This window comes from Corvus kubaryi, unplaced genomic scaffold, assembly GCF_017639235.1.
Source record: "Corvus kubaryi isolate FWS band 111438036 unplaced genomic scaffold, C.kubaryi_AGA036_p1.0 37334, whole genome shotgun sequence".
Classification (NCBI taxonomy): Eukaryota; Metazoa; Chordata; class Aves; order Passeriformes; family Corvidae; genus Corvus; species Corvus kubaryi.
In genome coordinates this window covers 21,519,113-21,544,673 of record NW_024581108.1, presented here as the reverse complement: position 1 = coordinate 21,544,673, position 25,561 = coordinate 21,519,113, and the positions used below count along the sequence as shown (strand labels likewise).

Below are 25,561 nucleotides of genomic sequence, written 5' to 3'. Positions count from 1 at the left end.
TTGGGATATTGATGTTTTCTGCTCTATATAGAGATAGGTTCATATGGGAGCTTGACAGAAGAATAAGGAAAAACTTGATTTACATCCCAGTCCTGTAACAGAAACTTTGACTTGACTTTGTTTAATGATTAATAACTGCTTGCTTAGGAAGGAAATCTGGGTCAATGTCACTTAATTTGGGCCTTGGATTGCACTGCTGCACACTCAGTTCCACAATTCTTGATCCAATGTGAAAAGAAACTGATTTTGATGTTATTTATTGGCAAACAAATACCTTTATACATTTAATTTCTTGATGATAGATACCACTTTAAAATCATGCTTTGAAGAGATCTTGACATGTATATGACACATTTACAAAAGCTTTCTCCCACATAATGCTTTGGGAAAAAAAATTGCCATATGGCTTTAACCTTAAATTTTGCATTCACACTTCTGATTGCTGTAGAGAGCAAGCAAAATGTGATATGTTCCTTTCCGTCTGTTTATTTCTGTGACTGAAACAGGATCTGTCAGAGAACACTGAACAGAGTGATGAGAGGACCAAGATTAGTGAAAACTGGGAAGGCATTTTTTATTTCAGACAAAAATATATAACACATACTGCATGCCATGTATAATATATAGCACATACTCTACTGTGTGCCATAGAGTAAATCTTTCTTAAACCATGTGTTGTAAAGGACTTGCACACCAAAAACAGTTGTAGCAAATGACTGGAAATGTATGATGAGATAAATAATACTTGTTCACCTTCATTTGCCTTTTAAGCTATAGGTTACTAACCATGAAAAGATCTCTTAAATATGCACCTAAATACTTGCTGTCTTTCTTTCAGGCAATCTCTGCATTAGTTCAACCATTTGGAGTTTGTGCAGAATATCTTAACTCTTCTGTAGTACAGGTAAAATGTCTTTGTTATGACTTATAAGAGGACTGAAAATTCATTTCCAACTGTGTTGGTGTGAAACTGGTGACTAATTTGAAAAGCATTCAAACCTCACGTTGCAGAAAGTACAAGAACCATTTTGAGCATATTGAGGTGTTGAATAAGGGGCTCAGACAACGTTCAGACTCGTTTTCCAAGCAATGATCTATAGTCATGTATCTACATCTGTAGCAATGAGAAGCTTTACCACTGTCACTAGTAAGCTTCATCAGTATAAACCATGTGGGAAAAGAATCCAGCCTGATGGATGGATTTTGCTTTTAGTTTAACTTCCTGGCTGAGATCAAGCACATGGATATGAGAGTTTACACTGCAAAAATTGTGGTACAGGCAAAAAATTCACCAGGATCTCTTTGTATGTGCAAATGTACTCCAGGCTTCATACCTGCCCTCACCACCAAAAAAAACTATTGACTTAAGTGACTGAAAGATTTTATTTGAAGAGGATGTAGTTTAGAATCCCCGGGGAGTCAGAGAGGCACATGCACCTAATAACTACTGCATTTTTAGAGGGCTGTTGGTCTGTCTCTGTGCAAACCTGCAGTACAGTGGTCTGAAATGGGTTCTTAATCTAATTGCTTTTTCTTTTCCTGGACATAGCTACCAGGATAGTTTTATCTTTGTTGTAGGTCTTGCTTTATCTCTAGGTTAATGGTAGCTTTCAGCTAAGTATTTCCTTTTTGCTGCAGTCATGTCTTTCGAGTAATTTTATTGATTTCAGGAAACATTAAAATGATTGTCATGCCTTTTCTCACATTCTTTAGCCCATGCTGGATCCAGTCATTCATAAAATGATTAAATATGTACAGAATGTAGAAGAGAAGGACTTGAAAGACAAGGTAATGTTTTACATATTAAATATTTAGGAAGAACTTCCTGCCTGTCTTGGAAATGCTGTCAGTGTAAACTAGAACAATAGCTTTCTTTTCACTGGCAAGAATGCAGCCTGTTCTAAATTCTGACTGAATGACATAGATGAAAATGCATTTACCCAATTCCATTCTATATGCTTTTCGGTAAATATCTGATTTATGACCTTTTTAAAAAATATTTTGCTGCTGTTGCTATCAATTTTTTGGTTTTGTTGGTCCCCTTGGGCAGCATGCTGAATGCTCACTTCTCTGACTCAAAGATATTTACTGTCTTGCAGTCTGTTAAATTCATATTACTGTTGCATTAGCTGTTTGCTTTTGAGAATTTGGTAGTTGTTGGTAAAGTGTCTGTGTAACTTGTGGCTACTTCCTGCATTACCGTGAATTTGGCCTTCAGTTCTATTAAATTGTGTTGGCTTTTAACTTAGATTTAAGTTGTTAATTTTGAACAGGAAGGTATTCACAGGTTGCTGAACCAAAAGAGAGCAATTTACTGTACCAAACTTGCAGCTTTAACCAAAGGTTTTATTGCCTTAAAATTTCTAGTGTACAAGTAATACTTTCAGATGTACCAGGTGCTGTGTTTTGATTCAACAGTCTGGTCACTAAACCTACTCTTTGTGAGTCACTGACATCTGAAGCAGAATAGCAAAAATACCAATGCCTCTATTTGTCTCTTTCTTGTTGTTTTGTTTCCAACAGAGACTGGTGAGTATCCCTGAGCTCTTGTCTGGGATCAAACTGCTGTGTATGCGCTTCCAACCTGACCTGGTCACGGCGGTCGATGACTTGCGGCTGGACATTCTGCTGCGCATGTTGAAATCCCCCCACTTCAGTGCAAAAATGAATTCCCTCAAAGAAGTAGGTTGGCTTTTTGTCTGTCTCTGTGTGCACACAAGAGCTTGTGCTTGGGTGGGATGGGTTGTTAATAAGCCACTGAAACCACAGCCTGAAAAAAGAGATGGCGCAATATTTCCTTGCAAATTGTGTTGCCTTAGCAAAAGCTCAGTTCAAAATTAACACCAAACCAAGTTAATATGACAGGAGTGGTTAAAATTAGTAGCCACTGCAAGGTCTCCCAATCAGACACAGTTTGAGAAGTGCACGAATCTAAGAAGTGCAATTTTAGATTGATTTATAAGCACTGGTCTATGCTATTCATTGACTATTCACTCCTGGATAATCCTGAGCATCCTGTGGCATATCCCTTTTTTCTCCTTTTGTTGAGAGGAAATGAAAAAAAACCCAAATGGGACTTAAACCTATATTGATGTCTTAGTCCACTCATATCAGGTCATTGCAATATGTAATTGTATTTTTTATTATAGTTGCCACTGTATAGTTGTTGTAATGTTTGAGTCCATCCTTTCTGCTTTTTTCCTTTATTTATGAGAAAATTGAGATGTTAAACCTCACTGCTGTTTGGTTCTTAATCATAAATTCTGTGTATCCGTGGTGAATTTATAAAAGTGCAGCTTTTGAAGATTTTAGCAGAAATGTGCTCTTTCTCCCTAGAGTGAGGAGCCTGTATCAGTTCAGTACTGGATAAAAAATAGGACACTGATTTGAGTGTAACAAGCAGAAGCCTGAGATAACCTACTTCTGGCATATCTGTAGAAAAATACCTGGCAGCACAGGCCAGCTTTTCTGTGTCAGACTGAGAATAAGATTCTGCTGCATCAGAGACTGATGACATGGTGTTTCTGGTTAGGAGTTTGCCTTTAAACAGCTTATTGAAAAACAAAACAGAAAAACAAACAAGAAAACCAACACCCCACCAAAAACAACTGACCCGAAAAATCTCCCAACACCTTCTGTACTCAGAATATTTCAGGATTCACACTTTATCATAAGCCTTTTTGAATGGATTTTGTTGTGTGTGTGATGCAGGCAGGAATTTTTTTGTTAAAATCTCACATGTTGCAATTTCTAGGTAACGAAATTAATAGAAGACAGCACTGTCTCCAAGTCAGTGAAGAATGCCATAGACACAGACCGACTGCTGAACTGGCTCGTGGAGAATTCAGTCCTGTCCATTGCTCTGGAAGGTAAGAACTCTCACAAAGCCTTTTGGCACGTGCTTTGAATGACTTAAATTTAAAAACCTCATCTCTCCCTTTCAGTACATTTTAATGAGCACTATTAACCAAAGAGTTCAAGGTTTTTGTTGTCTCCAAAATGAAGTAAAATCCTGCAAATTCCGTTACTATCATCTAATCCTTTGCTTGACATCTGTGCAAATGTCTTCTGCTCTACCTGGGGTTTTTTACTCTCAGTTTGTATATTGTTAGCCTCTAGAAAAGAGGGAAAAGAGGTGTTTTTCTCCCCAAGTAGTAACATTCTGTAGGTGTGCTATCAGATGTATGAAGCAAAACAAAATAAAAATGGAAAAGCCATGGAAAAGTTCTTTTTCTTTGTACTGCTAGACTTGTCTTTCTTTACTGTTACAGACTTTCCAAATGAAGACAGCTTTGTTCTCTCTTTTAAAAAAACTAGTTCTTTTAAATTCATTTAGTGTATCTGATACTGTTTATTTACTGTTTAAATGAAATATATTCATTTAGTTGCCTTTCTTTGTTTCACAGGTAATATAGACCAAGCACAATACTGTGATCGTATAAAGGGAATTATTGAGCTGCTGGGCAGTAAATTATCCTTAGATGAGCTCACTAAAATTTGGAGAATTCAGGTAAGCAATCAAGACTAGGCAGGTGCTTTTAGACTGTCTTACAAAAGCAAACAACTCTGATGAAGGGATTTTTTTAAAGTAATCTCTACATCTCTATTGCAATGTGGAGGTGTTGAGATTTTAACAGTATAATTAATGCAAAGATTTCCTTCTCCTTCTTCCTTTACTACCATTGTTCTGGTAGTTTCTTGTATCACATCTGTTAAATCCTATGATGAAGTTCAGTTCTTAGCAACAAGTGTTAAGGGACTGCAAAAGTATTTGACTTGGCATAAGAGGTTGTCAGCTTGAAACAGGTGACAGGAGTGTTTGTCTAGACCAAACTAGGATATTAATGTTTGTGGCTGGAGGTATGAATTTAAAGTCAGAGTGTGACTTTAAAGAGAGTGGGCTCCAACTGTAGGAATTCCCATTTACCTTCCTGTATGTCCATAAAATTGACTGACAAGTCATCTTTTGGCCTTCACTTTAAGGATATTCAGCTTATTACTGTGTGGGGAAGGTGGTTTGAGTGTTTATGCAAATGACATGTGGAAACTTTAGCCAGAAACAAATCTTCCACTGCAGGAAATGGTTTTCTTCTCTGTGCAAATGTTGGTATTTTAGACTAAACTCATTGAACATTGTCAGCTCTGCAGTGTGTGTGGCATAATAGCAAGTTTTTAACACTTAGCAGAGTTGAAATGTGATTCTAGCTCCCTCGCTTTTATTCTTTAATAAAAAGCAATACTTCCTCCCCCTCTCTGGCTGTTGTTACCGTGGTGCTCCCATCCGTGTGGGAGGAGATTTTGTATTGCTCACTTTTGAGTAAAGCCTGGGAGAGTTCCAAAGATTCAACACCCCACATGTGAACCTCACCAAGCAATGGAAAAGGTGATGTTTGCATTGCTGCCACTGCAGCAGCTTGAAGCTGCTGTAGTGATGGCAGACTTGTACTTTCCTGCTTTAGAGTTGTTTCCAAAGACTTCTCATCCAGGGAAATGAGGAGCACAGACAGTTTACTCTGAACTTGTGTTTCTAACATGTCAAAAGTTTCTATTCTCACTCATTAGTATGAATAGTAAGGTAATGCTTACATGAAGGTTTTTCCCTATCTGGTTTGGGTTAAAGACCTACCTTCTTGTGTTTTCCTCCTCCTTTTCAGTCGGGACAATCCTCCACTGTGATTGAGAACATACATACCATTATTGCTGCAGCTGCTGTGAAGTTTAGCTCTGATCAGCTCAATCATTTATTTGTTCTAATCCAAAAGGTAAGTTTTCACATGAATTTACATTCCTTAGGAAGAGAGGTGATGAGATGTACTTGTGCATCCAGCCTACTGAAAGGCAAATGCCTTAAATACATTTATATTTTCTATATAAAAGTAAAATTTGCTATTAAAAATAACACTTTTGCTACTCATTTTTATGTTAACCCAGAAGTCTAATCTGCTACTGTATTTCTAACTGACTTGGATTTTAAGTACATTAGGTAGCCAGTCCTAAGGAACTTGAAGTGAGATTTTATTATTATATTTAATCCCTACTAGTATTTGAAAAAGAGTTGAGCAAATTAGTGCTGTAACTTCCACCAACAGAAATAAGGAAATACCTGTGGTGGAAACATACTTGTTTGTGTTTTGATTTTCCTGCAGTAAAGCAAAAGTGGATTATATTTTTGTGTACACTTGGGATGTAGCAGCCTGACAGAGGTGCTTTATTCATTATTTCTTTGCTGTCCAGAGCTGGGAGACAGAGAGTGACCGAGTGAGACAGAAGCTGCTGAGCCTCATCGGACGCATCGGCCGAGAAGCACGAGTGGAAACAACCACTGGCAAGGCAAGTGGATGGTTTTCCTTTGGATTTTTGATTTATTAAATGTAGAGTTGCTAGTCTCTGTACTCCCTAGGTCCTGACTATCCTTGCCCTTCTTCCTCCAGGTTCTGGAGGTACTTTGGGAGCTGGCTCATCTTCCAACGTTACCGTGTAGTCTTATCCAGCAGGCCTTGGAGGAACACCTGACAATCCTCAGTGATGCTTATGCAGTGAAAGAGGCAATCAAAAGGAGCTACATCATCAAATGCATAGAGGATATTAAGAGGGTTGGTTCATTATTTTATCTTTTCCAAAATAAAATCTTATCTAGCCTCAATGTTGCCCTTTTCTTGCAAGATGCACAAATTGTGTGTCCCATCTGTAAGTTCTTACCTTGGGGAGTCCACGAGAGGGGTAGGCTTTGTGTGAGCCACTTTGTTGATCATGAGACTCATAGTAAGTCTCTTGCCTTTGTTTTAAGCAAATTTTCAGCACAAGGAGTGATCAGTTTATGGGAAACTACCAGGATGGGCCCAAGGTTAGAATTTGCAAATGGAACCACTGTAAAGGTATGTCAGTATTTTAACTGTCCCTTTCATGTGAAAGCCTAGATTAGTTTTTTTTTTTTTGAGTAAAGCATGTGTTCTGGCATGACCGTTAAGTCTCAAAATGCAAATCGATATTTAAATCGTAGTCGTTTTGTATTTTAGTAAAATACTTAACTCTTTTCCTGTAGCATAAAGAAGCCATTCCCAAAGCTGCCTGTACTGTTTCCTGGCAGCAGCAGAGATGTGCATGGCTTAAAAGACTGCATATATTCTCTCCTGCACCGTTACATAGCAGGCAGTTTTTCTTGAGGCCTGCAGGAATGCTCCTGTCTTCTTTTTTTTTCAGCCTGAAGTATGCTGTAAATAAAGAAAAAGACTTCTACTTCTTTTGTTCATTTCTTTCATGATAAATCAGGTTTTGTCTGTGTTGCAGCATCTGTAGAGGATTTTAGATGTTCAGGAGGCATAGTATGTCAGCTATTGATATTGATCACACTTCTCTGTGTGTTCATGAATATGGATTTCAAATTTTGGGTTCTCAATGTCTGTGAAAGTTGTAGTTTTTATCTTTTGGATCTCCTCTTATGCTTTCCTAATCTCATTCCTTTTAATTATATTCTGGCAAGGGCTTTTACAGAGGTGCTGCAGTGGGAAACACTAACAAAAGCTGTAATTGTAATCTAGAAGGGATTGGGGTAAGCATACAGCAGAGTTCTAAAATACATGGTGTTCTTATTTCCCTTCATTAGGGAAACAAAGACATAAACTGGGAGGGAATGTAATGTTAAGGCAGCTTTCTCAAATTTGTGAGGGAGTCTTCAAGTGCAGAGCTGTCTGTTATGGGCAGGTTCCTTCAACCTCTCTGAGTGTGTAGGTGGTATTTGGGTGTTGTCAGTATTTAAACCAGACATCACTTCTCTGAACAAGCAACCTCAGTACTGGTCTGTGTGGTCAAACTTTACAGAAAATGAAGCCTCCCAGAAAAGTGATGAGCAGTTCTAAAAATGAGGTAGGAGGGTTATTCTTTGTAGGATCTCTTTCAAAATGCAGCTTAAGTATCCTTTGCTTCCTATCGGGGGCTGCTTACAGCACCAATCAGAAATTTCATGTCTCTTAAGCCTCAGTAGTAGTTGAGATTCTTTCTTCTGTTGCTCTTGCTTTAGCAGTAAGTAACATCATTTGACTGGATTTGCCATTTTTTACCCTTTTAGACCTGCTTCAGCTCCCATAATTGAGGAAGGTGGTGGTTATCATCTCTCCCTGGTGCAATTGAGTTCTTTTTGGCTACTTAATTTGCATGTTCTCTAGCAAGGAGCTGGTACTTTTGGGCTTGATAATAGGGATAGCAAAATGGCAAATGTTTGTATCAAGGGACTTCTTGTAGAAAGTGAAGAAGGGCACTTTGAGTGTGTTCAAAAAGGGAGCAGGAGCAAGTAACTGAAGCCAGCAGAGGTGATAGCTGTTGTTTTGGAACAGCAGCATTATCAGATATCATTAGGCTTCCAGGAGTCTGAGAGGAAAGTTAATCTATTGTTGAGCATGTACCACATGTGTAATTGTTTTTACCTTTCCTGCTACCAGTCGTCCCAGCACAATAATCCTCAGTTTGTGTGGGTGGTGCCAGCCTTGCGTCAGCTCCATGAAATCACGCGTTCATTTATTAAGCAAACTTACCAAAAACAAGACAAGGTAAGGCTATATGCTGACAAGATTTTTGAAGCCTTTGTTGTGTCTGTGTAGCTCTGCCAAACATGGAAGTTTGAATTAAAAAAAAAAATAAATTAGCTAATAAACAATTCTAAAAGTAGTTTAGCGGTGTAGCATAAACTGTTGGAGTAGAGGTGCTGTGCTGTCCCTTTGTGAGTGTGTGTGTGTGTGTACATATAAATCTGTTTGCTGTGTCAGGACTAACTTATTTTATTCTCAGCTTTTTGTAGAATAATTAACAGGCATGTTTGTGTTAAGAAATGAACAATGGCTAATGTTTAGACCAACTGCTTTGTAATTGAATTGACATTGACTCTTGGAAAACAGACTGAACTACCAGCAATCATGTGTGCTGTAGAGTGGCTGTGTGGAGGTGTGGGACTTTGCAATCTGCAGAACATGTGTTTCAGCACATACTGAAAACACAAACATCAGGGGGGTTGGGTGCTTGGAAGGGGAACAGCTGACTGAGGGGGAAACATGACTCCTTCTGATGCATGTCTGTAGAAGAGCAGACTGCTGTATGCACATCCCTGTTTATCTGTTATTTTAAAAACATCTTTTCTCTTTTTTTATTTTATTGCCAAGAGCATTATTCAAGATTTAAAGAAGAACTTTGAAATAGTGAAGTTGGTGACAGGAAGCTTGATATCCTGTCACCGTTTGGCTGCATCTGTGGCAGGCCCAGGAGGGCTGGTTGGAGCAACGCTGGTGGATGGCCGATATACTTACCGGGAGGTACCAAATTTCTTTACCTTGTTGTTTCATTTTTGAAATTCACTGGTGAATAATTACTCTAGTTTTTTATTTATAAATAGCTCTAATATTTATCTAGGAAGGCTTGTTGTAGCCTTGTTATTATACAGAGGAAAGCTGTGCAAACATGACAGTTCCTTAGCCACGTCTTTACCTGGTGGAGAGCTAGATCTCCCCATCCTAGGATCTGTTGTCTCCAAGCCTGTTCCAGCTTCTTCACCAGCTTCAGTTCCTGGTAGAGGTGAATCCCTTGAATGTGTTGTGAAGCTCTTAATACCTGAAACAGATTTGCTAATTAGCACATAGAAGCCACACACGCAAATAGCAGTTTGTTGCTAGTGCTTTGATAATCATTTTTTCCATGCTACTTTTGACTTAGTGTCAAATAATATCCCCACCAGCAAAGTAAGAGCAAATCCAAGGGGATTTGTTTGTTTGTTTGTTTTTAGAAAGGTAGCCACAAAGTATGTTTAAAATAAAAATAAATCTCACAAACAGTTTTTGTTTCCAGGCTTTTTAAAGTGTACTGTTTGACAACTAAATTTGCAAAAAAAAAGAAATGAATGCTCAGAGTTCTTGTTTCAGAAAGAAAAGTCTTAAGCTTGAGTTTTTGTTTCCTCTTTCTCAGTATTTGGAGGCACATCTAAAATTTTTGGCATTTTTTCTGCAAGAAGCCACCCTTTATTTGGGCTGGAATCGTGCCAGGGAGATCTGGGAATGCCTTGTAACTGGCCAAGACGTTTGTGAGTTGGATCGAGAGGTAAGAAAAACTTGAAAAGTCGGTTTCTGTGGTTGCAGAAGGAATTTTAATGGATCATGAGCAGCATGTGTGTTTGTTGAGACATGTGGAGTATGAGTAGCAAACACAAACTTGTCATGCATTTTATGCTTTGTGTAGGCTAGAGCAGCAGAGGGGTTCACTTATGGCCAGGATGCTCTTTTAACATTAAATTTGACTGGAAGAGGGATGTTGGCTGGGAGATTAGTTGGAGATGCTGGTTTGAAAAGGGGTATGTGGAGGTTGGTGCAGTCACAAGAGACATTCAGCATTATTTGTGTGGAAAGTGACTATGAAGTACCCTAAAGCTGCAATGCAATCTCTATAACATGTGAGGTTACCAGGAGATGAGATTTTGAACCTCTTGCTGTAGATGAAACCTCTACAGTATGAGTTACTGTGGTGTCTGACATAGTTTGCTGTATAAAACTAAAATATTTGATGTGACAGTGGGGTAAAAAATATATCTGCCTTTCGTTCACAGATGTGCTTTGAGTGGTTTACAAAAGGGCAGCATGATCTGGAGAGTGATGTACAGCAACAGCTCTTCAAAGAGAAAATTCTTAAACTGGAATCATATGAAATTACTATGAATGGTAAGAAAGTGGCTTTGGTGAACAGATTTGGGGTTGAAATATATAGCAGAAATTTGGTTCCAAAGCCTTCAAATCAAACATCTAACCAGTTCTATAAATCAATATAATAATGGAGTCTTTTTCTGTCATTTTGGTTTTTATTAGCTGTAGAAGGAAAAGTTTGTCCCCTGTATTTGGTGTCTTCATTTTTTTAAAAAAGCAAAGAAACTAAACCTGACTTGAATAAAAAATCTGCACCTTTTTTTTTCACTTACAGGTTTTAGTTTATTTAAGACTTTCTTTGAAAATGTGAACCTGTGTGACCATCGCCTGAAGAGGCAAGGAACTCAGCTGGTGAGTGTGTTCTGGCAAGTTCTTGTGTCCTCCCTGTGGCCTCTTAGGGACAGGAGGAGGTGAAATGAGGATTGTGTAGCAGCTGTTTGACATGGTCGTGTTTGTATAAACGTGCAGATTGTCCTTGTAGCATTAGCACTGTTAAATTCTGAAGCGAAAACTTGGAGAGTCAATTTCAACATTTAAAATTCAGCAATTGGTAGCTGGAAGCTGGTTTGTAGCTTGTAAAACTTTGCAGGAGGAATGACTGAGCTATTTTTTTAAGTAATCATGAATTCTAGTATGCAATTTTTCCTTCTCCCTAGCAGGGAAAGTAGTTTTTAAATTATTTTTTACTTTTCTTCTTTGCATGGGAGTTAGGCTTATCACATGTAAATTCTAACCTACTATAATTTTTAACTCTGATCCTTCAATGGTTTTGTTAAATTAATGGTTATATGTTAAGTAGTTTTCCATAGGCGTTTTAGATCTTTATCACAGAGAACTTACTTCAAATGCAGACTTTTTTGCCAAGGATCATAGCATGTTTTGTGATGATTAATTGTGTGGTTAGTTACCATGTTGACTTTTTTGAAACAAATTCCATTCTAGATTAAATTTCTCCATGCTTTTAAATTTTTTAATTTTTCAGTTGGCTTGACTGAGATTTAGAATTGTTCTTTGGAATGTGTTTTTCCACTAGTAAACAATATTTTTTTCTTGTATAAATGCACAGATGTGCAGCAGTTGGTTTAATTTAACACTATGCCATAGTTTGGCAGCATGTTGGATGGGAAAGAAAATTTTTAAGTTTTAATCAAAAGGTGCTTTTCCAACAAGATGTAAGACAGTTTTGTCCCTGTGGTTCAACTCACTATTGTGTAAGAAATCCAGTCATGTTTTACTGTTGTTCTTTCTTGTGTAGAGCGTAGAAAAACTGGAATTAATAGGAATGGATTTCATTTGGAAGATTGCAATGGAGTCACCAGATGAAGAAATTGCCAATGAAGCTATTCAACTGATAATAAATTACAGCTATATTAATCTAACTCCTAGATTGAAAAAGGTAGGCATATATTTGTACATAAATGTGCTTTGACATTCATAGAGTCTTGATACTCTGCATGTTCAGCTGTTTAATTTGTTGGGCTCTAGGTAGTTTATGAGTATTTCCCATGATATTAGTTTAAGTTGTAATTAATTTGTACATTTTATCTTCAGGATTCAGTATCACTGCACAAGAAATTCATTGCTGATTGCTACACACGATTAGAGGTAAAGGGCAAATTTTAATTATTCTTGTACCTACATCCCTTTGGTTCTGTATCTTAGAATAATTGTCTATGCTAATTCCATTTTTTTTTAAAAAATTCTTTCCACGAATATTTTTTGTCCTCTGAGCTTTCCAGGACATCCTGACTGTCCCTGTAAAGCAGCCCTTGCTCTGCTCTGTTGCAGGCAGCCAGCTCTGCACTCGGCGGTCCAACACTAACACACGCCGTTACGAGAGCTACAAAAATGCTTACAGCAACTGCTATGCCTACAGTGGCAACATCAGTTCAGTCTCCTTACAGGTAGGCCAGCCTCTCAAGGAATCAATATCAAGGAATAATTTGCTCCCAGCTGCTTTCCACGAGATTTCGAGTGCTAATTAAAATTCTCAGTAATGGGTAGTTGTATATTCTGGTGGTTTCTCAATTGAATATTCCAATTGCTATGTAATAGGGGTTCCAGAGATTTGGAAAAACCTCTGTTTAAATAAAAAAAAAACCCAACGAAACAAAGAAAACCAAAGCCAAGTAGAAATAAAAAAAAAACCAAAAAAGCCCCAAACAACTAATCAAAACCAAAAAAACCCCAAAACATCTAATCAAAACCAAAAAGCCACCCTGCCTTCAACCCCACAAAAACCAAAACCAACCAACCAAAAAAAACCAAAACAAAGCAAAAACACCCACAGGTTTATTTTTATTACCAGCATATTAATCACATAGTATTTCTGGGGCAATGGAGCTTGGTTTTGGTTCTTTTTAAATTAGGAGAGAAAAGGATGGGTTTTTAACCTCAAGCCTACTTAGTCATACCTGAATATGAGTAACTTAAATACAGGAGCATGGGGAGGGACCTTTAGAAACATGGAGCTTCCTCTGAAGCTGGCAACATCTCAAGCAGTACAACACAAGCCTCTTGGGCTGTTTTCCTAGTTCATTTTTGCTGAATTAACTCCAAGTTTAAGAAGGTACCTTCAAAACCAGACAATTCATGGTAGTTACCCGTGGGCGTTGGAAATGAATGTGCGAGACAAGTTACTCTTGTTCTCAATGTTTATCTTTAGGTCAACTAAACTTGTAATAATTGAGAGACTGCTGCTGTTGGCAGAGCGTTACGTGATAACAATAGAGGTAAGATGTGTATTTCCTTCTAGGCAAGGCTAAGAACACAACTTTCACCTTATTAAAAACAGTAAAAGTTATTTTAACATGCAACCCTAGTTACCAACCATCCCAGAAATGTCTTCGTTTTCAAGGGTGGTATTTACTGTCATCCTTCTCTTCCTGCAGGACCTTTACTCTGTTCCCCGAACTATTCTACCTCATGGTGCCTCTTTCCATGGACATCTTTTAACCCTTAATGTTACATATGAGTCTACCAAAGATACCTTCACCATAGAGGTAGGTGTGCACAGCTTGTGTGTGCCATGGGCTGTTGGTTATGTAGCCACTCTTGGTGGGTTTTATAAATAGAGTAATATGGTTATAAAGACTCCAGTCAGCTTGAAAACTCTTCTTGAAAATGTTAAAAATATGAATATGGAAGTGCCTGTGGACCAAATGTATTTTGATCATCATTCCAGGATGGAAAAAATAAGGTTTTTGCGTCCTGTTGGTGTTAGAGCATTTCTCTGCTGCCCTGCCCTGTCACTCTTATGGGCAATACTTTTGCCACCCTGTGCAGGAAGACTTTTTTGGAAGACTTTAATTTTTCTTGGCATTTACTGCTCGAGCAGACTTACTGAACCAGTGTTGTTTAATTTCACAGGCTCATAGCAATGAAACTGTAGGAAGTGTCAGGTGGAAGATAGCAAAGATGTTGAATTCACCTGTGGATAACATACAGATATTTGCCAATGACAGCCTGGTATGTTAACTACAAAGAATTCCTATTCTTTATGAAATTGAGTCTCTTCCAGAACTAAAGGATAAATATTTTCTTGCAGCTAACAGTAAACAAAGATCAGAAGCTACTCCACCAGCTGGGCTTCTCTGATGAACAAATCCTTACAGTAAAAACATCGGGAAGTGGGACTCCATCAGGGAGCTCTGCAGATTCCTCAACCAGTTCCAGCAACAGCAGCAGTGTATTTAGTTCCTCGTATGCAATGGAACAGGTACAGCATAATATGACCTGAAGCCTTCCCTCAGATTTTTCCTGAAGCAGGGATAGTTGGGGGAGAGGGTAGGAGCTCCAGTAAGATCATCCAATCTTTAGTAATCTGGTTTTGCTTTCAAACTGCAATTGAAACGATTCATCTAAATACACAACTGCCTTGTGCATGCAGGTTGGACTTTATAATCTGTACTCTCTCACCTGTGGTAGCCTGCTCGGTGTTTATTCATCTCTGCAGGGTCTTTTAAACAAACAGGACCCATCTGGTTTAATTTATGTATTTTTTGAGGGTAGAGAATTCTGCATTTTCATTACTAATAAAGCTGCACTATGAAAATAAACTAAGAAGCATCAACTGGCATGTTCAGATCACTCCTGGTCTGCTTTGTATTTTACTTGTCATAACAGCTGACTTCAAAAATTGACTGTTAAAGGGGAAATGGAATAATGTAAAAATTTAAATGTTGTCTCAGCCTAGAAAGTAGCTGGGACTTCTGTGGGCCAGGTTGGCATCTGGGCCATTTGCTTCAGTGAAGAGCTCTGTTAAATTTACCTGTAACAGAGAAGGGAGGAAAAGACCTTTGTATTTCTGCTTAATTCTCAGGAGAAATCCCTCCCTGGAGTAGTCATGGCTCTCGTGTGTAATGTGTTTGATATGCTTTACCAGCTTGCCAACCTGGAGGAGCCAAGGTAAGCAAATTAAATGGTTGCTAGATGTTGAAGAACTGCTCCCAGTGCCCAGTTTGAGTACTCACTCCACTGTGTGCAAGCATCCACCAGGCTAGTGTGGCTGAGCCCATTTTGTGCAAATAACTTCTGATTTCTTTTCAGGATAACACTGCGAGTGAGGAAACTTCTGCTCCTGATTCCCACTGACCCAGCTATTCAGGAGGCTCTTGATCAGCTTGATTCCCTGGGAAGGAAGGTATGGGTTAAATAATTGATCATGGTGAGCTACACAAAGAGGATTTTACTATCAGGTTTCTTAAATTCCCTGTCAGATTATAATAACAGAGGGTTTGAAACTACTGCAAAATAAGGTTCATGTTAAGTCAATGTTCATTATTGACTTATTTCCAAGCAGCCAGAGGTGAGAGGGTTATTACAGGGGTTATAAGAAATGTATTCCCAATTACAGCAAAACACAGGAATCTCAAAATATTTCTTTTGTGGCTTTTTCCTCCTAGAAAACACTGCTTTCAGAATCCAGTTCTCAGTCCTCAAAATCCCCATCCTTGTCTTCAAAACACCAACATCAGCCCAGTGCCAGTTCAATACTAGAAAGTCTTTTCAGATCTTTTGCTCCAGGCATGTCCACCTTCAGAGTGCTCTACAATTTGGAGGTAAGAAAACAAATTTGCTTCTTTCGGTGTTTCTGAGCACAAAGATTTAAGTATTTTTAAGTTTTTTTGGGCAGGAGTCCACTGTGATGGGGTCATAATGCAAATGTCATGACACTGTCTGCTTTTATGCGTGTGATAAATCTTACACAGAATGAAAGGGACAGAAAGTTCCCCTTCAGAGACTTTACTGAGAAACCAGGCCCCTCTTTATGTGATTTGCAAGGTGGAAGGAGTGTTCTGAAGTAAGTGGAGAGGACCAAAAAGAACATCAAAGTCTTACTGTTTAGGTAAAATTCCTGCTTGAATCTCTAGGTCTCTGGATATGCAATTTTTAGTGTGTGTATATATAAAAAATATGTATTAAAAACCAGTTGGCACTTAGAAATTAATGGGAGCTATTTTAAGTTGAATTAGTTTTGCTTGATTAAATTGGTCAGAAACTTCTGTGCTGTCAGAAACTTCTGTGCTGTGCTCCTATTTTCTGTCTATGGAGGAGTATTTTTACAAAGCATTCAGCTGGGAAGAATTTTCACTGTCCAAACATGCAGGGCTTTCACCAAGAGGCCTCTGGCCTGTTTTGGCTGCACAGGTAGAGTGGAGTACATAGAATTTTTTAACCCCGAAGCATCTCCTAAATGCTTTAGCCAAAATGCTGGATTGGACCATGTAAAGATTCTTTCCTAGAGTTCAGTAAATGGATTTTAAGGAGTACAGGAGTTCAGCTGGTAGGACACTGTAACTTGCACACTGAAAGCTGGACAGTGTTTGGTTCTACTTGCAAGTCCTGCTGTTTCTAAGGGCCCATTACAAATGTGGTTTGAACAACTTGAGGTTGAAGGACTGATTGCCAACTGCTTCCAGAACATTAGACAAGAGTTACTCTTTCCTTCATGGTGTGTGCAAAGATCACTGTAGGAATTGTCTTGTAGTTGCTTCCCTTTAGGTTTCTACAGTCTAATGTTAGCTCTTCATCTTCCTACACTGTCATCACACTCCTGCCTTAGGATTCCCCCCTTTTCTGTACAGCTGGAGTGAAAGATACTTGATTATGTCTTTGGAATATGTTGACAAGTTCTACAACTCAAAGCAAATGTAAACGTTTAGGGTGTCTTGTTGAACTGACAGGTTATATTGCAGTAGGATGGGACTGTTATCTGCTGCTTCTGTGCCAGAGAAAATAGTAATAAAAGCAAGTCAGAAATTGCTTGCTTTTCTGGCAAGGGATGAGAAGTAATAAATTGGATTAGATGTGTAGATTATATGAGTGGACTCATTCCTCAACTCCAGTCAAGCCCATTGGAAGATGGTTTCTGTCAGGAAAAGGAATATGTACTTTTTTATCCCCTCAGCTGGTGATCTGTTGAAAATGTGGGAACCAGTCTGAACTGCTTTCTGAAAAAAACGTGCGCAGGAAATTTGCGGAACATATGAAAGAGATGAAAATTGAATGTTGCAGATGTCCAGGGGGTGATAACATTTCATGCCTGGAACTCTGTAAAACATTCTTCTGACCTGTGAACCTGGAAGAGATGTATTTTGTTTGCAGCATTGTTGGCTTTCAAAGAGACTTTTCAAGAAAGTAAATAATATCTGGGGGGGTTTCTGGGGTTTTGGGAGGGGCTGGGGTTTGTTTGGTTGATGGTTTTGGGGTTTTTATGGGGTTTTTTTTCTGGTTTGTTTGTTTGTTTGTTTGGGTGTTGGGGTTTTTTTATGTGAAGTGAAACGGATTATGAACATAAATGAGAACTGACCCACAGAGACCACGGACTTCCTTCTGGCCATGTTTCTGAGATTTCCACTCTGAAGTTTAGTGCTGATTTAAAACAGGAGGGGGATGACAGAGTGGTGGTGATCATAAGGCATCTAGAATTACCTGAGCCATCTTTTACAAAGGAACACCAGAATAATAGCAATACAATTATATTTCAGAAGGTGTGAATCAGTAAGTAAGCCATATGTAGGGTGTTTTGTGGGATACTGTTGATTGAAAATCTGGAAACAAGGATAATTTGGGTTAATAAGGAGCACCAAGTGAACCAGAAGATGACATTCCACGTACTTCATCCTTTCCCTTAACCTGTAAACTGCAATGAGATCAAAATGCCCTTTGGTTCAGAATAAACATCTGTAATTGCCATCGATGTACTGAATATTTGAGATTTATTGGATATATCTGATTTCTCTTTACTGACTACAGCTTTGTGTAAGTGTATTATTAATAGCTTCATTTGTAGTGATTTTTTTTCTGTTACACTCTCAAACTTCAACACATAAAAAAACCACTGAGGGGTGGTAGTTTACATCTGCTTATTTATTCATTTATTGTAGGTGCTGAGCTCCAAGCTGATGCCAACTGCAGATGATGAAATGGCAAGAAACTGTGCCAAGTCTTTCTGTGAAAACTTCCTCAGAGCAGGAGGTTTGAGGTTAGATTTCAAAACCTTGACTCAGTTTGTAGCACTTCATTTAGTTAGCAGTTGTGTGGTTTCCCATTTCCACACTGTAGCACACTAATACACCTGTCAGCTTCTTTTTCAGAGAAAAAAATCCACCCAAGGCTGTTTTACCACTGTAAAGGCTGTTTTACACTGTACCAGCTGTAGCTGTCATATGTAACATGCTGTTAAACCTCAAAATTAAATCAGGCACAAGTAAGCTTGTGAAGTGTAGCTTTTACTAAAGTTTGGATTATATTTGGATGGTTTGGTGACATTTAAGTGTTTAGGTTCAAGTGTGTACATTGCACTCCCCTGTGTAGACACCAGTGGACATTTTAAGCAGTCAAAGTATAGATCATGCAGGGAGAACCAAATTAAATTTGTAATTACAGCCTTGAAAATCCAGACCCTTCAGATAAGAGTTGAGGCACAATGTGAGTAGTTTGGAGGACCTGACAATGCTGATTATGTGAGATTTATCAAGTATACTTTGCTCTTAGTAATTCTATCAGTGGCACTTCTCTGCCCAAGAGATCCTGAAGCATTTTCCAGCAGGAGCAGAAAGCTTCCATCTGTAGATAGAAAAGGGGAAAATGAGGATGTTGGCCTCCAAAGAAGTCAGTTTGAACTGGGACTCAGCTGAGTGAATAGGAGGAAGGAAGGATAGAGACAAATTAATTCCAGCTCTCCTAATGTGAAACATTTCCAAACAGAGTCTGTCTTGTTGATTTGTTTTTAAGTTTGGTGGTGAATGTGATGCAGAGAGATTCCATCCCATCAGAGGTAGACTATGAGACAAGACAAGGAGTCTATTCCATCTGCCTGCAACTTGCAAGGTATGTAATTGCTCTTCATTAGAGAAAGTGCTGCTTTGTTGGCTTTTAGCATGCAGCTTTTAGTATTTAAGATTAATTGGTACTTTGAGTTACGTTTCATTCACTCTGTGAGTGTTCAAATACAAGCCTGATGTTTTTGCTCTGTGAATGTAGGTTCTTGCTGGTTGGCCAGACAATGCCCACTCTGCTGGATGAGGATTTCATTAAGGATGGGGTGGAAGCTCTGTCCTCACGGCCCTTCCGCAACGTGAGCCGGCAGGCCAGCAGGCAGATGTCCATCTGTGGAACTCCTGAGAAGTCCTCCTACCGCCAGCTCTCTGTGTCTGACAGATCCTCCATCAGGGTAGAAGAAATCATCCCAGCTGCAAGAGTTGCCATACAAGTAAGGAAGTGTTTGATGATTTTGATGTAGCAGTGTCATCTCCAGTGGCAGCTGGATTTTTACTCAATCTGTCTTTTATACAGGTTTTTGCCCTGACTCCATTTAAAAGGCTCTGAAAATCTTGACCATCAGTCTCTTTTCCAGTCTTGATCTGAATTTTAACATTCTCATAAATTATTTTGGCACTACCAAGGGAAGCAGTACCCCAAAAGTGCTTACAAGAAGTAGATGTATACAGAAATCTTACTTGTGATTTATCTTCAGTCATGCTTAAGTCTTAAGATCTTTTTCTTCCTAATTTTCTGTGAATTGAAAAGATAAAGTTCCTGTTTGAACTTGCGGCTTTATGATCCATGATACTTTGAATTAGAATTGGATGAGTTTGGTTTTTGGGTTTTTTTTCAAAAAAAATTTCATTAAAAATTAAATTTGCTTGATGGTACTGTGGAGAAAAAGGAAATTTTTGAGTTTCAGTACCTTAAGAAAATGTTATTTGAAAACCCATTGAGTCTAGTTGAAAGAAACTTCATAGCTAATGTGACAAGTATGCTGTGTTAGGCTGTTGGGCAGTGCTTCCCAAATGGATTGAATGACTGACATCAGCATGCCTGACTCCAGATAGGTGAAAAGGGTGTCTACCCTCATGGAGAATTTAAAAATTAATTACTTCTCCTAAGGTAGCAGTACTAATCTCTCATTGGGAACAAAAAGACTCTCAAAGCCTTGAACCTGTGTAGAGAAGAGAGAGGAAAACAAATGTAAATGTCAATTTGACGTGATCCAAAAGATACATTCCTCTTATCGCTGAGATTAACAAAGATTGTTGAATAGCACAGAAGTAACTGCTGGTTCTTGTTCCTCCAGACCATGGAGGTGAACGATTTCACCTCCACAGTGGCTTGTTTCATGCGCCTCTCGTGGGCCGCTGCTGCGGGACGCCTGGACCTCGTGGGAAGTAGTCAGCCCATCAAAGAGAGCAACAGTCTCATCCCTGCTGGGATTAGAAACAGACTTAGCAGCTCAGGTGGGTTAACTGTGTCCCTAAACCAATCTAAAAGAGTTTGGTTTAATCTTAATTGAACACTTTAGGAGCTTGAAGCTGAATTCCTTGGATGTTCATCCTCTTGGGTCTCTTCCAGCTTGGGACATTATATGATTAAATTACAAAAAATCTGAGCAAATTTATGTACATTCATCGGGCATTCAGAGAAGTTTTCAAATTGCAGAGAACTGACCAAAAGCTGAAAACATCAGAAAAAGAATTAATGAATTACAGCAGTTGTTTGGTTTTTTTTAATGCAGGAAGTAACTGCAGTTCAGGAAGCGAAGGGGAGCCCACGGCGCTGCATGCTGGGATCTGCGTGAGGCAGCAGTCTGTGTCCACCAAAGATGCTCTCATTGCTGGGGAAGCCTTGTCTCTCTTAGTAACCTGCCTTCAGCTACGTAGTCAGCAGCTAGGTATGGAAAAAAATTGGATTATTCACTATTTGGAGTATAAGCCAGGTGGGAGGAGGCTTATGGATACAGTCAAGTAAAAAAAAAGAGTGAGAAACTTGTAGCTTTGTTAGCTGAGACAGCTCAAGCTAAAAACACAATATTTCATTTAAAATTACAGGGATTTTTTTTTCCAGGACTGAAATAAGGCATGCAGTGCTGTGCCTTAGTGAAATGTTTTGGGAAAGCTGACTTACTGCCAGAATATAAATATTTGCACTGCCTTTGAAGTATGTCATTCTGTAAGTGCTGCTGTTTGCATAGCTCGTGTTTAGTACTTGAGTCTTTGTGTACAGGAGGTGTAAACAGTGGTGCAGGAAGGCAAGGAGAATGCTGTTATATTGTGGTGGCAGCCTCTGGTGAGGGAAGGAGATCAGGAAATAGCCTTTACTGCTTTTCTGTACTGATGTCCTCTAGGTGCTGTGGTATTTTACTGCAAGACTGTAACTGACTTATTTTAAAATACTATTTTTAATAAGATAGCCTGGTACTTTTCTGTTCCAGGATCTTTTTACAATTTGCCTTGTGTTGCTGATTTCATCATTGATATTCTGCTTGGATCACCAAGTGCTGAGGTGAGGGTCTTCCTCTGAAAACTTCCTAAATGCTCCTTCTGAAATGCATGTGTTTTGATAATTTCATATGGTCTGAACATAAAATTTTTTATTGCAAGTATTCCCACAGTTTAATGTTTGAATAAGTAACCTCTGAAATTTTTAGTAATCCCAGTATCTGGTGATGGATTGATAGAAAATGCTGTAGTATTACATTTTCTAGGTTTCCATGAGATGCACAGGATTGTGCTGTGACTAGTCTAAAGAAAATAGTCTCATTTTGGTGACACAAATTCTGTAAAACTAGTATCTCAGGGAAAGTTTCAAGTAACTTTGATTTGGGTAAAATTTAATGGACTCTTCTGAACTTTTGAAAATTTATTCCAAGTGCTGGAACCCTCCAAAAATCATTCTTTCCAATTTAAGATTACCCTGGATAATCTAAAATCTAGAGATTTTTATGCTCACTTCATTTCATCATGTGTCATCTATTTTGCATGAAGGCATTGCATCTTTCCTCTCGATCTGAATTTATAATTTATGTTTATCAGAGGTTTTCACTCAGGGATGGACAGGGTTTGTTAAATTTCTAGGAACCCTGGCTGGTGGGTGCAGAGCTAATAGCCTGGTTTGCACCATTTCAGTGTCCATTTTCTCTGTGAGATTTCTAACATTACAGAAGTGTGGGGATTTTTTCAACCTTTGAGTAACTGCTGGTGCTTGACAATGACACTGTTTCAGATTCGTCGCGTTGCCTGCGACCAGTTGTACACCCTTAGCCAGACAGACACATCAGCTCACCCAGATGTACAAAAGCCAAACCAGTTCCTCCTGAGCGTTGTTCTTGGGGCCCAGCTGCCTCTTTGGTCACCAACCAGCATCATGAGAGGAATCAACCAGAGGTAACTCAGATGTGTGTTTATTGAGGAAGCAAATCTGACACGTTTTGAAATAAGTGGCACTGTGGAAGCTCTGAGGAAGAAGGGATTAGCACCTGCCAAGTGTTGGAAGTAGACATTCTGCACTTCTAGAGAAGTAACTGAGAAGTTAAAGCATGTTGTTGTTTTGTTGCCAACTGATAACTGATTAGAACTGCTATGAGGCAAGGGAAGAAATCAGAATTCAGTATGATTCCTAACATTCAGAAGGAGCTGTTGGGAAGGAATTTTTTTTAAAGCTGCAGCATGCAGAAGCACACCTAGATGGTTATGCTGCTTTGGGTTAGATGGACAGAGCACACAGACTTTAAAGACAACTTCTTAGAGCAAAGTTTATGATTTTAAGTATACCTTTCTTCTTTTTACACCTGTTTCAGACTTTTGTCCCAGTGTACAGAATATTTTGACCTGAGATGTCAGTTACTGGATGACCTGACATGTAAGTATGTGCAGACACCTGATTCAGTCATTCTGATGGCAGCTTCCAAGCTCGTCTTCCTTCTGTAGAAAAGATGTAGAATTGCCTTCACAGAGGAATTATTACACCTTGAATTCTGAGTGACCTGCCAGTGTGCTGACTGTCCTGTACTAGTGCCTGGCATGATCTGTTCTTGGCATTGGGTAGCTGCAAGGCAGCTCATTCCTTCTGGAAAGTGAACTGAGTTCCTTGGTGAAAGGGATTTACTGGGGGGGGGGAAACCATTACCAAACTGTTCGAAATTCTTTGTATTTATATTCTACATTTCCAAAGCTGCTCATTTTTTCTGTGTTCCCTTTTATTTTTCTTGCAGCATCAGAAATGGAGCAGCTGAAGATAAGCCCAGCTGCCATGTTAGAAGATGAGATCACCTGGCTCGACAATTTCGAGCCCAACCGTACGGCGGAGTGCGAGACCAGTGAGGCTGATAACATCCTCTTAGCAGGACACTTGAGGCTCATCAAGACTCTCCTCTCACTTTGTGGGGCAGAGAAGGAAATGGTTGGTAAGTATTCCTCTTTAAATTGACTAGACCAGTGTGAATTCTGCATTAATACATGACTGGACAGCACATGTGAAGACGGCAGTAGAAGTGATCCAGAGCTATAAGGACTGATTTTGGTGGTCCCTTTAACATTTGATAAACTATTTGTTGATATGGTGCTATGCAGTGATTTTGTTGTTGTGGAACACCTTTTGGCATTCACAGTGACAATACAAGTATTTAACAGTAGATGTGGATTGCTGTGTTTCAGGTTCATCTTTGATTAAGCCATTGTTGGATGATTTCCTGTTCCGAGCCTCCAGGATTATCCTGAATAGCCATTCCCCAGCAGGCAGTGCTGCAATCAGTCAGCAAGACTTCCATCCAAAGTAAAAATGCTTCTTTTATGTTGAGTTTTGTCTTGGATCTCATGAATGCAAATGTCAGTATTAAATCCTACAGACAGCAAGATTTAATACCAATGGTGGAGCATTTCTCCAGTTTTCTATACTTCCTACATAAGTGCCCAAATAGCATTTTAGAAGTTTTTGTGTGACCCAGTATCCTTGCATTTCTGTACTTCAAAGTCTGTGCTTTGTTAGATCAGTGATGAACTTCAGGCGCAACTGAATGCTGATTTCATGAGTCCAAGGAATATTCCTTTAGCTCGTTACTGCTTGGGAAGTTGGCTAAATTGGAACATGAGCAGGAAGTTAGCTTCCCAAGCTCCTTGTAAAAGAGAATCTCAAAAGTTCCACTACTTTCTTTTTCCCTTCTCCCTACCCATTTTGTAAAAAAACCTTAACACCAAGCAAGTCTCCTTGCACCTGAGAAAGCTGATATAGCCCAGAATAGATCAACTGGGGAAAAAAGAGTGGGCTTTCTCCTTGTCACAGCTGTTATGGCCATACAATATCTGAAAGGGTTGGTGTAAATTAGCTCCCGTGGAGTTCTGAGCTAATGCAGCTGGATTGTTTGTGTTGCACTGAGTAGCTGGTGTTAGATCAGGCATAACCTCACTACCTTTCCACAAACCCAAAAGAAAGTTCCAGTGGAGCATTTGAAACCCTGGAATGAGTGGAATTTCATATTGCCTTAGTGTTCTGCTCCATTGCAGTTCATCCCAAGCATGCTCTTTTGTTTGCTTAGAGTAAATAAAGCCTTTTCTTTGGCCTTCAGAAGAAAGAGCTGCTGTGTTGAATGATCGCTGAAAAGAGCTGGGAGTGTTTTGTATTGGCCTAGCTCAGGTCTAAGCTCATCTCTTGTAGCAAGGATGTTGTCTGGTCTAGCTCTTTCCGAGCTTCCCTCCCTGTAAATAAGTCGTTTTGTCTCCATCAGTGTTACATGATGGAGAGTGTCTGTCTGTTTGTCCTCAGAATTGCAACCAATTCTGTGTCTTTGTTTAGAGCACCTCCTTTTCCTTGCTACTGAATGTTAGCAAGTGTATCCAGGTCAGTAAAGGGGGCTTGTTTAAAGGAGTGTTCCTCTTGCCACTCTTCTCATTGGATTCATCCCCATTCTCCTACCCCAAGAAAGAAAGAAAGAAAAAAAAAATAGCACTCTGTAGTCCCTCTGGAGTGTTTTATCACTTAAAGTATTCTTTAGAACATTAATTGTTGCTTGTTCTGAGTAATACAGCTTTCTGGAAATAGAAATAATTGAGTCATCTAGCCAGTAGATCTCAGGTGTGGTTGTCTTTCCAGGTGCAGTACAGCAGACAGCAGATTAGCTGCTTACGAAGTGCTGGTAATGCTGGCTGATAGCTCACCCTCCAATCTCCAGCTAATTACAAAGGAGCTGCTTTCTATGCACCACCAGTGTGACCCTGCACTCACCAAGGAGTTTGATGTAAGCAAGAAGCCTTTTTTTATTTGTGTTAGCATGGTTTGGAGTCCTGTGCATGGTTTACTTTGTTGTTTCATTCATGAGATTTCCATGGTCTTCAATTTAAAAAGACACAAAGCAGATAAGGGTAAATGCAGATCCATTGGATCTTCTTCAGAAGCAGATACTCCAGTGTGTCTTTGTCTGTAATTGTCTGAGTAAGAAAGAAGTATTTCTTAAATATCACGGATTTTATTTATTATTACATTTAGGCCATTTTCAACAGTGTTGTGCAATGTGTTAAATATTTAAATGACCACATACAGCACTCTTTCAGTTTCAGAATTTAACTTCCTGGTTCTCCATTAAATTGTTCTTAACAGCTCATATACAAGGGGGT

General features: G+C 39.1%; 1 protein-coding gene across 2 annotated transcripts in view; it reads left to right on the top strand.

Moving 5' to 3' along the window:
* The window catches only part of USP24 (ubiquitin specific peptidase 24), a 60,874-nt gene that overhangs the window by 18,014 nt on the left and 17,299 nt on the right, over window positions 1-25,561 (top strand). Inside the window, exons 8-42 of one of the 2 annotated variants that reach the window (XM_042030778.1) lie at window positions 839-904; window positions 1,714-1,788; window positions 2,524-2,682; window positions 3,755-3,869; window positions 4,407-4,510; window positions 5,655-5,762; window positions 6,235-6,330; window positions 6,432-6,593; window positions 7,819-7,863; window positions 8,436-8,543; window positions 9,150-9,299; window positions 9,946-10,077; window positions 10,580-10,691; window positions 10,948-11,024; window positions 11,929-12,069; window positions 12,225-12,278; window positions 12,462-12,577; window positions 13,339-13,405; window positions 13,565-13,675; window positions 14,043-14,141; window positions 14,221-14,391; window positions 14,995-15,080; window positions 15,222-15,315; window positions 15,578-15,733; window positions 18,062-18,159; window positions 18,912-19,007; window positions 19,161-19,389; window positions 20,254-20,413; window positions 20,692-20,847; window positions 21,388-21,458; window positions 22,179-22,339; window positions 22,753-22,814; window positions 23,167-23,358; window positions 23,609-23,726; window positions 25,041-25,185. In XM_042030778.1, the coding sequence (XP_041886712.1) occupies window positions 839-904; window positions 1,714-1,788; window positions 2,524-2,682; window positions 3,755-3,869; window positions 4,407-4,510; window positions 5,655-5,762; window positions 6,235-6,330; window positions 6,432-6,593; window positions 7,819-7,863; window positions 8,436-8,543; window positions 9,150-9,299; window positions 9,946-10,077; window positions 10,580-10,691; window positions 10,948-11,024; window positions 11,929-12,069; window positions 12,225-12,278; window positions 12,462-12,577; window positions 13,339-13,405; window positions 13,565-13,675; window positions 14,043-14,141; window positions 14,221-14,391; window positions 14,995-15,080; window positions 15,222-15,315; window positions 15,578-15,733; window positions 18,062-18,159; window positions 18,912-19,007; window positions 19,161-19,389; window positions 20,254-20,413; window positions 20,692-20,847; window positions 21,388-21,458; window positions 22,179-22,339; window positions 22,753-22,814; window positions 23,167-23,358; window positions 23,609-23,726; window positions 25,041-25,185 (4,092 nt within the window). The remainder of the gene's footprint in view (window positions 1-838; window positions 905-1,713; window positions 1,789-2,523; window positions 2,683-3,754; window positions 3,870-4,406; window positions 4,511-5,654; window positions 5,763-6,234; window positions 6,331-6,431; window positions 6,594-7,818; window positions 7,864-8,435; window positions 8,544-9,149; window positions 9,300-9,945; window positions 10,078-10,579; window positions 10,692-10,947; window positions 11,025-11,928; window positions 12,070-12,224; window positions 12,279-12,461; window positions 12,578-13,338; window positions 13,406-13,564; window positions 13,676-14,042; window positions 14,142-14,220; window positions 14,392-14,994; window positions 15,081-15,221; window positions 15,316-15,577; window positions 15,734-18,061; window positions 18,160-18,911; window positions 19,008-19,160; window positions 19,390-20,253; window positions 20,414-20,691; window positions 20,848-21,387; window positions 21,459-22,178; window positions 22,340-22,752; window positions 22,815-23,166; window positions 23,359-23,608; window positions 23,727-25,040; window positions 25,186-25,561) is intronic. The other variant, XM_042030779.1, reaches the window with a different exon arrangement.